This window comes from Neomonachus schauinslandi, chromosome 1 (genome assembly GCF_002201575.2).
Source record: "Neomonachus schauinslandi chromosome 1, ASM220157v2, whole genome shotgun sequence".
Classification (NCBI taxonomy): Eukaryota; Metazoa; Chordata; class Mammalia; order Carnivora; family Phocidae; genus Neomonachus; species Neomonachus schauinslandi.
In genome coordinates this window covers 126,200,471-126,217,129 of record NC_058403.1, presented here as the reverse complement: position 1 = coordinate 126,217,129, position 16,659 = coordinate 126,200,471, and the positions used below count along the sequence as shown (strand labels likewise).

Genomic DNA, 16,659 nt, shown 5'->3' with positions numbered 1-16,659 from the left:
ACATTTGTTGTTTCCTGACTTGTTAATTTTAGCCATTCTGACAGTTCTGAGATGGTATCTCATTGTGGTTTTGATTTGTATTTCCCTGTTGCCAAGGGATGTACAGCACTTTTTCATGTGTCTGTTGGCCATTTGTGTATCTTCTTTGGAGAAATGTCTATGCATCTCTTTAGCCCAATTCATGACTGGATTATTTGTTTTTTGGGTACTGAGTTTGCTAAGTTCCTTATAGATCTTGGATACTAGCCCCTTATCTGATATGTCATTTGCAAATATCTTCTCCCCTTCTGTCAGTTGCCTTTTAGTTTCGTTGACAGTCTCCTTTGCTGTGCAGAAGCTTTTTATCTTAATGAAGTCCCAACAGTTCATTTTTGCTTTTGTTTCCCTTGCCTTAGGAGACGTGTCTAGTAAGAAGTTGCTGTGGCTGAGGTCACAGAGGTTGCTGCCTGTGTTCTCCTCTAGGATTTTGATGGATTCCTGTCTCACATTTAGGTGCTTCATCCATTTTGAGTCTATTTTTGTATATGGTGTAAGAAAATGGTCGAGTTTCATTCTTCTGCATGTGGCTGTCAATTTTCCCAGCACCATTTGTTGAAGAGAATGTCTTTTTTCCATTGCATATTCTTTCCTGCTTTGCCGAAGATTAGTTGACCATGGACTTGAGGGTCCATTTCTGGGTTCTCTCCTCTATTCCACCGATCTATGTGTCTGATTTTGTGCCAGTACCATACCATCTTCACGATTACAGCTTTGTAGTTGAGTTTGAAGTCCAGGATTGTAATGCCACCAGCTTTGGCTTTCTTTTTCAACATTCATTGGCTATTCGGGGTCTTTTCTGGTTCTATACAAATTTTGGATTATTAGTTCCAGCTTTGTGAAAAAAGTGGATGGTGTTTTGATAGGGATTGCATTGAATGTGTAGATTGCTTTGGGTAGCATAGACATTTTAACAATTTTTGTCCTTCCAATCCATGAGCATGGAATGTTTTCCCATTTCTTTGTGTCTTCCTCAATTTCTTTCATGAGTATTCTATAGCTTTCTGAGTACAGATCCTTTCCCTCTTTGGTTAGGTTTATTCCTAGGCATCTTACGGTTTTTGGTGCAATTGTAAATGGAACTGATTCCCTTATTTCTCTTTCTTCTCATTGTTAGTGTACAGAAATGCAACTGTTTTCTGTGCACTGATTTTATATCCTGCCACTTTACTGAATTCCTGTATGAGTTCTAGTAATTTTGGGGTGGAGTCTTTTGGGTTTTCCACGTACAGTATCATGTCATCTGTGAAGAGTGAGAGTTTGACTTTGTCTTTTCTGATTCGGATGCCATTTATTTCTTTTTGTTGTCTGATTGCTAAGGCTAGGACTTCTAGTACTATGTTGAACAACGGTAGTGAGAGTGGACATCCCTGTCATGTTCCTGACCTTAGGGGAAAAGCTGTTTTTCTCCATTGAGAATGATTTTTGCTGTGGGCTTTTCATAGATGGCTTTTATGATATTGAGGTATGTTTCTTGAATCCCTACACTGTGAAGAATTTTAATCAAGAAAGGCTGCTGTACTTTGTCAAATGCTTTCTCTGCATTTAGTGAGAGGATCATATAGTTCTTGTCCTTTCTTTTATTAATGTAGTGTATCACATTGATTGATTTGTGGATATTGAACCACCCTTGAAGCCCAGGACTAAATCCCACTTGGTCGTAGTGAACAATCCTTTTAATGTACCGTTGGATCCTATTGGCTAGTATCTTGGTGAGAATTTTGGCATCTATGTTCATTAGGCATAGTGGTTTGTAATTCTCCTTTTTGATGGGGTCTTTGTCTGGTTTGGGGATCAAGGTAAGTCATAGAAAGAGTTTGGAAGTTTTCCTTCCATTTCTATGTTTTGAAACAGCTTCAGAAGAATAGGTATTATTTCTTCTTTAAGTGTTTGGTAGAATTCCCCTGGGAAGCCATCTGGCCCTGGGCTCTTGTTTGTTGGGAGATTTTTGATTACTGCTTCAATTTCCTGGTTATGGGTCTGTTCAGGTTATCTATTTCTTCCTGTTTCACTTTTGGTAGTGTATGAGTTTCCAGGAATGCATCCATTTCTTTCAGATTGCCTAATTTGTTGGCAAATAGTCGTTCATAATATGTTCTTAAAATTGTATTTCCTTGGTGATGACTGTGATCTTTCCTCTTTCATTCATGATTTTATTTATTTGGGTCATTTCTCTTTTCTTTTTGAGAAGGCTGGCCAGGGGTTTATCAATCTTATTCTTTCAAAGAACCAGCTCCTAGTTTCGTTGATCTGTCCTTTTTTTTCTGGTTTCTATTTCATTGATTTCTGCTCTAATCTTTATTAATTCTCTTCTCCTGCTTGGTTTAGGCTTTATTTGCTGTTCTTTCTCCAGCTCCAGGGTGCCTGGGTGGCTCAGTCGGTTAAGCAGCTGCCTTCGGCTCAGGTCATGATCCCAGGGTTCTGGGATCGAGCCCCACGTCAGGCTCCCTGCTTGGTGGAGAGCCTGCTTCTTCCTCTCCCTCTCCCTGCTGCTCTCTCTGTCCCTCTCTCTGTCAAATAAATAAAATCCTTAAAAAAAAAAAAATCTTTCTCCAGCTCCTTAGGGTGTAAGTTTAGCTTGTGTATTGGAGACTTTTCTAAGTTTTTGAGAAAGGCTATGTACTTCTCTCTTAGGACTGCCTTTGCTGTATCACAAAGGTTTTGAAGAGTTGATTTTTTTAAAAAATCTTTAAATGGGGCATAAATATTTACAATTGTTAGATCTTCTTGCTGAATAGACCCTTTATATAGTGTCCTTCCTCATCTCTTATTACATTCTTTGGTTTAAATCTAATTTGTCTGATATGATTGCTATCCCAGCTTTCTTTCGATGTCCATTAGCATGATAAATGGTTTTCCACCCCCACCCCCCCTTTCAATCTGGAGGTGTCTTTGGGTCTGAGTCTGTTGTAGAGAGCATATGGATGGGTCTTGCTTTTTTATCCAATCTGATACCCTGTGTCTTTTGATTGGGGCATTTAGCCCATTTAGATTCAGAGGAACTATTGAAAGATGAATTTAGTGCCATTGTATTACTTGTAAAGTCCCTGTTTCTGTAGGTTGTCTCTCTTTCTTTCTGGTCTGTGTTACTTCTGGGCTCTCTCTTTGCTTACAAGATCCCCTTTAGTATTTTTTGCAGGGCTGGTTCAGTGGTCACAAATTCTTTTAGTTTCTGTTTGTCCTGGAAGCTCTTCATCTCCTTCCATTCTGAATGACAGCCTTTTTGGAAAGTATTCTTGGCTGCATGTTTTTCTCATTTACTACCCTGAATGTATCATGCCAGCACTTTCTGGCCTTCCAGGTCTTTGTGGATTGGTCTGCTGCCAGCCTAATGTTTCTACTGTGGTAGGTTAAGAACATCTTGTCTCAATCTGTTTTCAGGATTTTCTCTTTATCTCTGCAATTTGCAAGCTTCGCTATTATATGTTGGGTGTTGATCTATTTTTATTGATTTTGAGAGGAGTTCTCTGTACGTCTTGGACTTGAATGCCTGTTTCCTTCCCCAGATTAGGGAAGTACCCAGGAATGATTTGCTCAAATATACCTTATGTCCCTCTCTTTCTCCTTCATCAGGGACTCCAATAATTCTAATATTGTTTCACTTTAGGTATCACTGATTTCTTGAGGCCTCTGTCATGGTCCATTAGTTGTTTTTCCTCTTTTCCTCAGCTCCCTTCCTTTCCATCAACTTGTCTTCTATGTCACTTACTTCCTCCTCTGCCTCATTTACCCTAGCAGTTACAGCATCCAATTTAGACTGCATCTCAGTTAAAGCATTTTTAATTTTGGCCTGATTAGATTTTATTTCTGCACTAACAGATTCTCTAGTGTCTTTTATGCTTTTTTCAAGCCCATTTAGTAACTTTATGATCATTATCCTGAATTCCAGCTGTGACATTTTACTTCTATCTGTATGGATTAGATCTGTAGCCGAGAGTATTACCTCTGGTTCTTTCTTTTGTTGTGAATTTCTCCTTCTAGTCATTTTGCCCAGAGAAGAATGGATGAACTAGAGAAAATAAAAAATCAACCATGACCCAAGCAAAATAGACACCAAACAAATCTGAAACAGTCAGAAACCAGAAAAAGAAAAGAAAAAGAAAAAAAAAGGAGGGGTCAGAGAGAGACTATAATCTCCCAGGTGGAAAAAACAGGGTGATCCACTTGGTCCTGGGTGTATTTTGGTCTGTTTGTTAGAAGACACTAAATCCCAATATTGTAAAGAAAGCAAAACTTAAATATATATACAGAAATAAAATTTCATACAGTAAAAGGAAGCCAAAAATGAAGAATATATCTATAAAATGTAAATGTAAAAAATGAAAGTTAAAAAAAAACTTAAAAACAAAGAGTTGATAAAATAAGAAACTTGTTGAAAAGGAAAGAAAGAAAAGGAAAATTTTAAACTGAAAGATAAAGAAATCATGAGAAAAAAAGCTCAAAATCTATATTCTATTTTCCCCTAGTGCTGGAGTTTTGCTCTCCTGTGTGCTCCATAAACTTGGTGTTTGCCTGTTTTTCCAGCTGGTCTTCTGGGGGAAGGGCCTGCTGCACTGATTCTCAGGTGTCTTTGCCTGGGTGGAGTTGCACCACCCCTTGCCAGGGGGCCAGCCACCGTGTAAGCCGCTTCTGGTTGCTCTATGTGGGTTTTGTTTCCTGAAGGCTTTCCACGCCTCTTTGGAGGATGAAAAAATGGCCACTCCTGGATCGCCAGCCCCGGAGCTGAAAGATCACAGTCCCCTCTCTTCAATAAACCTTCAGGGATAGGTGGTCTTCACTTTTGTGTGTGCCAAACTCTGAAGACTGCTGTGGTGCACGCCCGCACTAATCTTCCCAGGGAAAGGTGGAGGGTCACAGTCTTTCTGCCCTTTGCAGGGCCCATGCATGGAGAGCTGTCACCTAAGCATGCCATGATTCGAGGTTTATGACAAACCGAGCTGAGAGCCCCCTCCTGGGCTCACTGACCATAACCAGTTTCCCCTGCTCCAGTGCTTGGGAACACTGCCAGTTCAGGCACCCCCATTCTTTCTGTGATTCCAGGGATCTCCTGAGGCCACACTGTTCCACCTAGGATTCTGCCCTACTTCACCACCTAAACAGCTTTCAGGCAGGGATGTCTCTCACTGGAGCAGATTTCTAAAGGTTCTGATTTTGTGCTCAGGGGCTATACCACTTTCTGGTAACTGGCTTGTGGAGGCCCCCTCCCCCTGCCATTTATCTTCCAATAGATCCTCTCGGATTCACTTCTCCACACCTCCTACCTTGCAAAAAGTGGTCGCTTTTCTATTTGTAGAATTCGTCGCTTTTCTATTTGTAGAATCCCAGAAATTCTTTTCTTACATCTCAGGTTGAATTCATAGGTGTTCAGAATGATTAGATAGTTATCTAGCTAAATTCAAGGGACCAGATGAAACGAGGTCCCCTACTCTTCCACCATCTTGCCTCCCCTATTTTATTTTATTTTTATTTTATTTATTTTAAAGAGAGAGAGAGTGAGAGAGAGAGAGCATGAGCGAGGGGCACAGGAGAGGGACAAGCAGGCTCCCTGCTGAGTAGGGAGCCCAATTCAGAGCTCAATCCCAGGATCCTGGGATCATGACCTGAGCCGAAGGCAGACATTTAAGTGACTGAGCCATTCAGGTGTCCCTACTAAAGAGTATTTTAAAATTATCTGTAATGTAGGGGTGCCTGGGTGGCCCAGTTGGTCTAGTGTCCAACTCTTGATTTCAGCTCAGGTCATGATCTCAGGGTCATGAGTTCGAGCCCCATGTGAGGCTCCCTGTTGGATGTGGAGCCTGCTTAAGATTTTATCTCACTCTCTCCCTCTCTGAAAAAAAAAAAAAGTTATGTAAAGGTGTTGAAAAAAACCCAATTGCCACATTTTTTCTAGCAATAAAATTAAATTTTGTAACTATGCTTCTGCCCAACTACACTAACATTTAAGAGATAATGAAGGAAATTAAAAAGAAAAAGTCATTAAAAATATAAATTTTGTTTGCATATCAAATCTTTTTTCTTCATAAGTTAATATATAAAAGGCTGCAAGATAGATGATTTCAGAAGAACCAGATTACATATATTTGTTATCTTAAATACATCTGACTACTAATTAATGAACATAGATGAATTATCTCTAGGTTTATCTGTTTCTAATTAAATATATTTGTTTTTCAAGTTGAAATGCACATTAAACTCCTTAAACATTTCTCTGCCAGATGAGTAAGATTTATATTTAGAAAATTAACAATATTTTTCAGGAAGGCTGGATTTCTTTAAACATTGCAGTAAGCATGTTGCACTACGGAAATACTCACTCAAACATGCTGCAAATACTTTATGTACAAGTAACTGGAAAATATGGATTACAAAACTGAGTAATGTGCTCTGGTTTTGCCATACCCTTTCGTAATCCTTTACTGGCTTACCACACACATTCCTGGAAGGTTTATCATTTAAGTTTGTTTTTGTCTTCTTTCTTGTGTTTTCTGATGATAAAAATAAAACACGCTATTCTTTGAAAAAAACCACAAGATGATAAAACCTCAAACCTTACTCATTACAGAAATGTACAACTTAAAAGTCTCCTTGACTTTTGATCCCTTACAACCACTGTTTAAGTCTTAGTATGTATTATGAAATATTTATTTCTACCTTAATAGTTTTATAAAGGATAGAGCTTGATAGGCAATCTTAGAAAAAAGCAAAATAGAGAAACAGAGGGGAAAATAGAGAAAACAAAGGGAAAAGAAGAAGAGATTTGAAACAAGTTGAGCACAGCTATGCCAGGTACCAGCTACTTGCTCCATACTGATTACTTCATTTTAGCTTCCCAACAACCCTGAAATTTTGGTATTTCTTTATCCAACTTAAAAGGCACACAATGTTCAGTTTCCTGGCTTTGATAATATACTATAGTTGTGTGAGATCCATTTGGGGAATTAGGATGATAGGCATACAAGACCCCTTTGTACTTTTTTTTTTTTTTTACAACTTCTTATGAGTCTATAATTATCTTAAAATAAAAAGTTAAAATGAGTGGTTCAAATGGTAGCATAGGAAGACCCTGAACTCAGCTCCTTCCGCAGATACACCAAATCTTCAGCTCCATATAGAACAACTTTCTCTGAAAAAGACCTGAAAACTACCTGAACAGCTCCTCCACAATAAAAGATAGAAAGGCTATATCAAGGACACCTAGTTGGCTCAGTCAGTAGACCATGTGACTCTTGATCTTGGGGTTGTGAGTTCAAGCCCCATGTTGGGTGTGGAGATTACTTAAAAATAAAAAAAGGCTACATCAAGATGGGTAGGAGAGGTAGAGATGTAGTCTCACCAAAAATCCTACCCTCCAGTGTGGCAACCCATAAGCAGGAGGGATCTCATAAATATGGACTATATCCCCGAGGAGCAAGGGGATTAAGCCCCACTTCAGGTACTCCCATCCTTGGGATCTGCACCAGAGAGATGAGACCCTAAAATGTCTGGCTTTGAAAACCAATAGGATTCACATCCAGGAGAACCAAAAGGCTCCAGGAAACTGAGACTCCACTCTTAAAGGGCTCATGTATAGATTTACCCATCTTGGGACCCATCAAAAGCAGCAAGTTGAAAAGAACTTAGACCTTATATGAAGGAGATTCATTGGCCAATCTTAAAGCATCTGCTGGAGTGGCCAGGATCTATTTGAACTCTCTCTGGGGATGCAGATGCTGGCAGGTGTCATTTTTGCACTCTCCCTATATCTTGCTAGTCCTGCTTGCCCTGTGGCACCACACTACTAAACCCAGCATACAGGCATGGTCTGACCCTGTGCTACCACATGGCCCTGTCTCACTGAACTCAGCAAGTGGGCTACCCAGCTGGGTGCTCCCTTGAGGCCTCATCCCAGTAAATCCAGGGGATGGTATCATCTTGGCCCATCCCTCCTTTATGGCCCCACCAAAGCTGTTCACACAAGGGACACCCCTTGACTGTTGTCTCTGGTGGCCAGGGGGATTGCATTTCTGGGCTCCATGGGGCTGAAACAATCAGAGAGGCAGTCCTTGGCAGGCTATCACCCCCAGGACACTGCACAGACAGCAGAGTGAAACACATTTCATGTTCCTGTGACCATTCCTTTAAGACTGGGAGAGATAGGAGTTGTGCTTAATACATAGAAACAAAGACAGTGGCACCTGGGTGGCTCAGTCAGTTAAGCGTCCAACTCTTGATTTTGGCTCAGGTCATGATCTCTGGGTTGTGAAATCGAGCCCTGTGTCGGGCTCCATGCTCAGTTGGGAGTCTGCTTGAGATTCTCTCTCTCCCTCTGCCCCTCCCCGCCTCAAATAAATAAACAAATCTTTAAAAGAAGAAGAAACAAAGAGAATTAAGCAAAATAAGGAAAAAGGAATATGTTCCAAACAAGAAAACAAGATAAAACCCCAGAAAAAAACCATAATGAAATGCAGATAAGTAATTTACCTGATAGAGTTAAAAGTAATGGTCATAAAGATGCTCACTGATCTAAGAAGAATGGATGAACACAGCAAGAACTTCAAGAAAGATAGAAATATAAGGAAATACTGAACAGAAGTCACAAAGCTGAAGAATGCAATAAATGAACTGGAAAAATGCACAAGAGGGGTTCAACAACAAACTAGATGAAGCAGAAGAACAGATCAGTGACCTAGAAGATGGGGGAGTGAAACTCACCGAAACAAAATAGAAAAAAAAAATTTAAAAAGTGAAGATAGCTTAAGGGACCTATGAAACAACATCAAGTGAAATGATGTTTGTATTATAGGGGTCCCGCAAGGAGAAAAGAGAGAAAAAGAAACAGAAAACTTATTTGAAGAAATAATGACCGAAAATTAGGGAAGGAAACAGAGTTGCAGATGCAGGAATCCAGGACCAGACAGCTTCACTGGTGAATTCTATCAAATATTCAAATAAGATTTAATATCTATCCTTCTCAAACTTTTCCAAAAAACTGAAGAGGAAGGAATACTTCCAAACCCTATTTATTTATTTATTATTATTATTTTTTAAAATTTAAGTTATCTGTATACCCAACGTAGGGCTCAAACTCATGATCCTGAGATCAAGAGTCTTATACTCCTCCAACTAAGCCAGCCAGGTGGCCCCCAAACTCATTTTATAAAGCCAGCATTACCTTGGTACCAAGAACAGACAAGACACCACACACACACAAAGGAAAATTACAGGCCAATATCCCTGATGAACACAGATGCAAAAATCCTTAATAAAATATTAGTAAACTAAATTCAACAATACATTAAAAAGGTCATACACTATGATCAAGTGGGATTTATTTCAGGGATGCAAGGATGGTTTAACATCTGCAAATAAATCAATGTTATATACCACATTGAGAAAATGATCATTTGATCATCTAAGTAGATGCAGAAAAAACATTTCACAAAATTGAACATCTATTCATAATAAAACTCTCAACAAAGTTGTTATAGTGAATGCACCTCAACATAATAAAGGCCCATATATAACAAGCCCACGGCAAATATACTCAATGGTAAAAAGCTGAAAACTTTTCCTTTAACAATTAGGAACAAGATAAGGATCCCCACTCTTGCCACTTTTATTCAACATAGTATTGGAAGTCCAGAGCAATTAGGCAAGAAAAAGAAATTAAAAAGCATCTAAATTAGAAAGGAAGAAGTGAAACTGTCATTATTTGCGGATAACATGATTTTTATATAGAAAATGCTATAAAACTTCACTAAAAAGCTATTAGAATAAACAAATTCAGCAAAGTTGCAGGATACAAAATCAACATACAACAATATTGTTTTTATACTGTAACAATGAACTATCAGAAAGAAAAATTTAGAAAATTCCATTTACAACTGCACCAAAAAGAATAAAATACCTAGGAATAAATTTCACCAAGCAGGTAAAAGATCTGTACAATGAAAACTATAAGACACTGATGAAATAAACTGAAAAACACACAAACAAATGGAAAGATATTCCATGCTCATGGATTTGAAGAATTAATATTGTCAAAATATCGATATTATCCAAAGCAATCTATAGATTCAATGCAATTCCTATAAAAATTCCAATGGCATTTTTCACAGAAATAGAGCAAAGAATCCTAAAATTTGTATGGAACCGCATAAGATCCCAAAGAGCCAAAGCAATCTTGAGAAAGAGTAAGCTGGAAGCATCATACTTCCTGATTTCAAATTATATCATGCTATAATAATGAAAACAATATTGGCACAAAAACAGACATAAAGATAAATAGAACAGAATAAAGAGCCAAGGGAAAAATACCCACATGTATATAGCTGATTATTTATGACAAAGGAGGCAAAAATATATAATGGGGAAAAGACAGTCTCTTTAATAAATGGTATTGGAAAAACTGGACAGCCACATGCAAAAGAATGAAAACATACCACTATCTTATACCATACATAAATTAACTCAAACTGGATTAAAGACTTGAATACAAGACCAGAAACCACAAAATTCCTAGAAGAAAACATAGGCAGTAGGCTCCTTGACACTGCTCTTCGCAGTATTTTTTTTTTTGTAACTGATTCCCAAGGCAATGGCAACAAAAGCAAATGTAAACAAATGGGACTACATCAAACTTAAAACCTTCTGCACAGCAAAGGAAACCATCAATAAAATAAAAAGGCAACCTCCTGAATGGGACAAGGTATTGGCAAATTATATATCAAATAAGGGGTTAATAGCCAAAATAGATAAAGAAGTCCTATAACTCAATAACAAAGTTACAATCCAATTAAAAAAATAGGTAGAAGTTCTAAATAGAAATTTTTCCAAAGAAGACATACAGATGGCCAACAGTCACATGAAAAAAATGCTCAATATCACTCATCATCAAGGAAATACAAATCAAAACCACAATGAGATACCATCTCACACCTGTCATAACGGCTATTTTCAAGAAGATAGAAAATAACAAAAAAAGAAACATTCTAATTTTCTCTCACACAAAAAAGAAATGTACTCTAATTTTCCCATTTACTTATGAAATCTAAAAAATCGCATCGGGCTCCCTGCTCAGCAGGGAGTCTGCTTCTCCCTCTGACCCTCCCCCCTCTCATGCTCTATCTCATTCTCTCTCTCAAATAAATAAATAAAATCTTTAAAAAAATAAAAAAATTTAAAAAATTAAAAATAAAAAATGAGGTGGGAGGCGCCTGGCTGGCTCAGTTGGAAGAGCATGTGACTCTTGATCTTGGGGTTATGAGTTTGAGCCCCACGTTGGGGGTAGGGTTTATTTAAGAAAATAAATAAAGGGGGCATTTAAAAATAAGTAAAAAAAATTAAAAATGAGGTGGAAAAGATAAATTATTAACTAAAATTAAATTTTAACATTTCACAGCTTTCGATGCCAGTCCACAGTGTATCCTTCCTTCTGACCGTTCTTGTAGTTCACTTTCTATGACACACGTTAGCACTTGGGTATATATTGTTTTCTGCTCTTAGCTAATTATTTTTTTCTCTCCATTTGTATTTTGAGCTCATTAAGAGCTGTACTTCCTTTCCAACCCTATCTTTCAGAGCAAATAGTTGGTAATGAATAAATGCTAGTTGATTTGCACTCTGCCAATCATATGTTACTTCTATAAAAAATTAGCTGCAATATTTATAGGAGGCAGAAATTGATTAAATTTAACTATTAATTATGGGTTTATTGGGTAGAAAGTAGAAGACATTTTACTTGATACCATATAACCCTAATACATTAAAAGAAAATGCTATGTCACAAATCAGTACTGCAGCTAAATAGCTTCATGCTCTGCCTCTACCAGTTGTTTCTTTTTTAAAAAATGACTCTTCCAACTATAAATATTCTGCTTTTCTAAAGGAAGATGACACCTGTTTGACAACTTTATTCCTATAAGAAATGGTTTTCTAATATGAAATTAAAAAATTAAAAGGGAATAACTATATGGTACTTAGTGTTACACCATTACTTTCAACATATTATGACTAATCCTAAATTTAAACATCTTGGTTGATGACACAAAATTCAAGAGATCTAGGTCTGAATTTTTCCTTTCTTGTTTAAGCAATGAGTAGAAAAGTACATAGAACACATAGAAGACTCTGACTTATTCAAAGATAGCCTCCTAAAATATTAATGACTCAAATGATACAGATCAAATATAGGCCTGATACTGCTAGGTTTTAAGGTATAAACTTTTACAGTTTTTCCAAGTTATTAGTTAGCATTCTTTAATCTTCCTAATCCATATTTAACAAAGTTATTTCAGAATTCATCAGTGCCATTAACAAAAGTTTACCCATACACATATATAATTACGTATACATAATTTTAATATCCATATTGATTTTCCTATAAAAAGTTTTCTGTCCTGCTGGTGAATGTGCTCATGTCTTTACGTTATATTTGAACTTTGATTTGATATAATACTACTTTAATTATGACAGTAATGTAATTTATAATGCTATTTTTCTCCTGTCTTCTTCCTATAGGGAAAGAACATGAAACCCAGAAGCTTGGCACATGAATTCAGAGCAGCTCTTCTTGCCCTAATATATCTTAGCATTCTGAGAAAATTAACGAACCCAGAAAAACCTCTTTTAAGAAGTAGGATTCAGGGAACTATAATCTTTCACGTTAATGTCAGAACACTAAAGGCCAAGTGTCTTGTCGAACAGCATACAGGTAATGAGGTGAACTGAAGTGGTTTCCTCATTCCCACCATACTCCTCCAATCCCAGCCCTCACTGTCTGTGTTCCACGGAGGAGGGTTATAGTTCTGAATTGTTTGTACCCTTTATAAAGATTACACTGTGTATATTTCCACAGAGCAAGGTCACATTAATCTCACACAATTCTTTCAAAACCTCAAAAGAGGTTTTTGGAATTCCATCCTCCCTGAGCTTATACATATACATATATATTTAAAGATTTTATTTATTTATTTGACAGAGGGAGCACAAGCAGGGGGAGCGGCAGGCAGAGGGAGAAGGAGAAGTAGGCTCCCGGATGAGTAGGGAGCCTGATGCAGGGCTCGATCCCAGGACCATGGGATCATGACCTGAACTGAAGGCAGACGTTTAACTGACTGAGCCACCCAGGCGCCCCTCTGAGCTTATAATTAACCAAATTAAAAATTCTTCATGAGATAAGAAAAGGAACTGGAAATGAACCAAAAGAGCAAGAACCTGGATAAGCTAAATATTTTTTGTAGATGAAAAACTTTTCTGAAGAAAACAGTGACATGCATATAAATTCCCAAATCCTATTTAAGTAGTAAATCAGATATCCTGAGGGTTAGACTTGGCCTTAAAGGTAGGCAGCTACCTATGCCCGAAAATCTGCAGGACTCATTCCTAAATGTTTTGAGTGGTGAAGACAGTCCCAAAGGTAGGGGAAGCGTGAGGCTGGGTTGGGCTCCTTCAGAACCCTGAGGGGAACATCTACCTGGTACTTGTGTCCCAAATCAGAATTGCTAAGACCTACTTAGTTTATAATAAATATGGCTTACAGTACCTCTGTAGGGTGGAAAACTATGTTATCTAGTTTGTAATCTCCATGAATCAAATTTTCTTCATTGTCATTATCTGGCAAGTTTTTCATTAGCCAGTCAGATAGCTGTTTCATGGCAGGGATGTCCTGATGAGCTACAGCTTGATATTGCTCCGTCCAGGTTGATACCTAAAGATATACAAATAAAAATTATAGAGCTGAAAGTAGAAGTAAGGTCCAACAATTCTAAAATTAAAACAAAATTTGATTATATCAAATTTGGTCTTATTCCTAAATGCTCAAGACAAATGCCTATAAGTGACATTCACATGAGCCTAAAACATTTTTTTTTTTAAAGCCTTAAACATTTAAATCTCTCTTCCATCTAGTTCATTTTGCTAACCTAGATTTTTATCAGGAAAAAAAAAATACTGGCATAGGAATCAAGAAATGTGGGTTCTAGTCTTTTTTCTGCAATTATTTTGTGGAAGAAAAAAAGAATGTACACAAACACATACACACAAATAAATAAGAATAGGAGATTTCTGGAAGGGTCACAAGAAACAAGTAATCACTGAAAAAGGAAATATGGGGGCTAGAAGAAGAGATATTTTTACTTTTCATTTCAATAACTTTTCTTATTACCCACAGAATCTTCTAAATATATTTCAGGTATAAGAAATGCAAAGACTTTTTATTATTCTTAGAATCAAATGAAACAACTCAAACTCTTCTCAAAGTCCTCCATCAATTGAGACCATATTATTTATCAGCTTATAGTTCTCTCCACATTCCCCAAGGTATTCAGTTCAACTTAGTGCAGTAAAGACCTTCATCTTTGGAATCATACAGACTTGGGTATAAATTATGTCTAAGCCACTTATTTGTGTATTATCTGATATCCATTAGCCTTAGATTCCTCATCTACAAAATGGGGGTAATAATATTTATGTCTTAGGGTTGCTACAAAGATTTAAAAAGAGTAGGTCAGCAACTCACCTACCATGGGACCTGGCATATAGTAAGTACTCTCTAAATCTTGGTTCCCTTCTCTCTTCAGTCAGCCCCCTCAAAAAGACATACAAACAAAAGGAAATAGTCCCGTACATATCTGGTCTAGCTGTCCCTTTGAAATGTTCACCATGTCTTCCCTATCACTCTTGATTTTCTCTTTCCTTATATATACAATGCAAGACATATCTCTCCCACAAAGCTTCCCCCACCTAAGCAAAGGCACACTGACATCCACCCTCTGAATGGAATAGCTCTCATCATGAGTACCGAACCATTTACTACTAGATTAAATACTCCTTCATTCTATTTTCAAGTTTCATGTAAATGAGATTCATGTACAGGTCTCTCAAAAAATGACCAAAAGTTCCTCTAGGGAAAGAAGTTACTTTTATTTTCTTGACATTTAACACAGTACTCAGCAAGTACTAAACACACAGTCGTGCTTAATAGATATGTTAACTTAAAAAGGGAAACTGTATAGAAAATATATTGATAAATTAAATGAAGAGGCTGAAAAGCTTTAAATTTGCATGCATGTACATGTTGTTAGTTATAGAAGCTTAGGCTAAAAAAACCTGATCTAAACATATAAAATTAGTTTATGCTAACAACAAGCCAATATAAAAGGCTGATACTAAAAGTTATACCCACGTTTCAGGAAAGTATAAAATAGGTTTTTATTTTGACTAATAACATATATTATTTCCAAGAACTTGAGAAAAGGAGCTCTTTACGTGGATGTATTACCTGTCTTTTGCAATAGCCAGCACCTCGACCATAACCTTCCAGCTGCAATGACTGTACATTCAAGGAATGTAAGTGAGCCAAGGTTTCTATCATGGCCACATACATGGCTGAGCGTTCTGCTGGGCTAACTCCAGGAATTGTGAAATCACGAAAGATTCGACCCTATGGAAACAATTACAACAAATAATTTAAAACAAAATAAATGTTTTCATACCAATTATTTGCTGTCATAATCCCCCATTGCCTCCAAAAAAAAAAAATCAGGATAATAGTTTACAACCAAAAACAATTCTTTGTAGAATATGCTAGAAAAACATTCTTTTGAGAAACGTGTTCAATAGAGTATATGTGCCAAAGGAAAAATACAAGGACATTCCAAGTTGAACATAAAGGACAAAAACTACTCTCAAGTTACATTTTGCAAAAAAAAAATTTTTTTTAAAACACTTTGAATTTATTGTTCTTAATGGATTGATTTTCTGTTTGGAGTCATTTTCTTCCCCCCTACCATCTGGAGTGTTTGGTTATTGCCATTACATATAGCTCTTTATTGCCACCTAGAGGAAAATTTAAGAATACGCTAAAGGGCCCTAGTTACTAAATTTGTTCCTAGTCTATTTCATCCCTCCCACATTGCCTGTGCTCAAATTAAAACAAAAGTTTAAGCCCTTGCAACTAATTACCTAAATGCTAATTAATAAACTATCATTTATTAACATCTAATTTCATAATTAAAAATAAAAGTAACAATAAAGTGAGATTAAGTGTTAATTTACCTGCACATGATCCATCAAGTAAAATTCTGTTCCAATGACAGAAGGATCACTGCAGTACAATAAAGGCTTGGGAACGGGGAATCCAACTGAAAACAAAGCTTTCTGGACTTTAAATTCTCTATCAATCTAAAGAGGATGATAGATTATTAAAAATCAGAAACACAGAAATTTTTAAGTTTTTTTAAAATTTAGTTATTTTTTTTTAGTAATCTCTGTACCCAACGTGGCGCTCAAACTCATGACCCCAAGATCAACAGTTGTGTGCTCTTCCAACTGAGCCAGCCAGGTGCCCCAGAAACACAGATATACTTAACTATTTGTGAGCTTACATTAAGGCTAGAAATCAATTTTGAAACAGTATCAACAAATGACCTAGAGGATAATAATTTCCTTAAAAGTAGTCTTAGTGCAATTATTACAATTATAATTAGCCAGCACTAAAAACCCCCTGATAATTAGGCTAAACGATAGGCACATGCATGGGACTTAATCTTGGCTCTGTTAATATGAAGGCAACAGTTCTCGACCACAATATTTCAGATTATCATAAAAACATCTTTGTTCTCAGCAGTTCCCTGCTTGCTCATT

At 37.0% G+C, this 16,659-nt stretch overlaps 1 protein-coding gene across 1 annotated transcript in view; it reads right to left on the bottom strand.

Moving 5' to 3' along the window:
- Positions 1-16,659, bottom strand: part of ACAD11 (acyl-CoA dehydrogenase family member 11) — a 106,894-nt gene that overhangs the window by 81,266 nt on the left and 8,969 nt on the right. The window contains exons 3-5 of the mRNA XM_044915633.1: positions 16,072-16,197; positions 15,296-15,457; positions 13,559-13,723 (exon numbers count right to left, since the gene is read on the bottom strand). Coding sequence (XP_044771568.1) covers positions 13,559-13,723; positions 15,296-15,457; positions 16,072-16,197 — 453 coding nt within the window. The remainder of the gene's footprint in view (positions 1-13,558; positions 13,724-15,295; positions 15,458-16,071; positions 16,198-16,659) is intronic.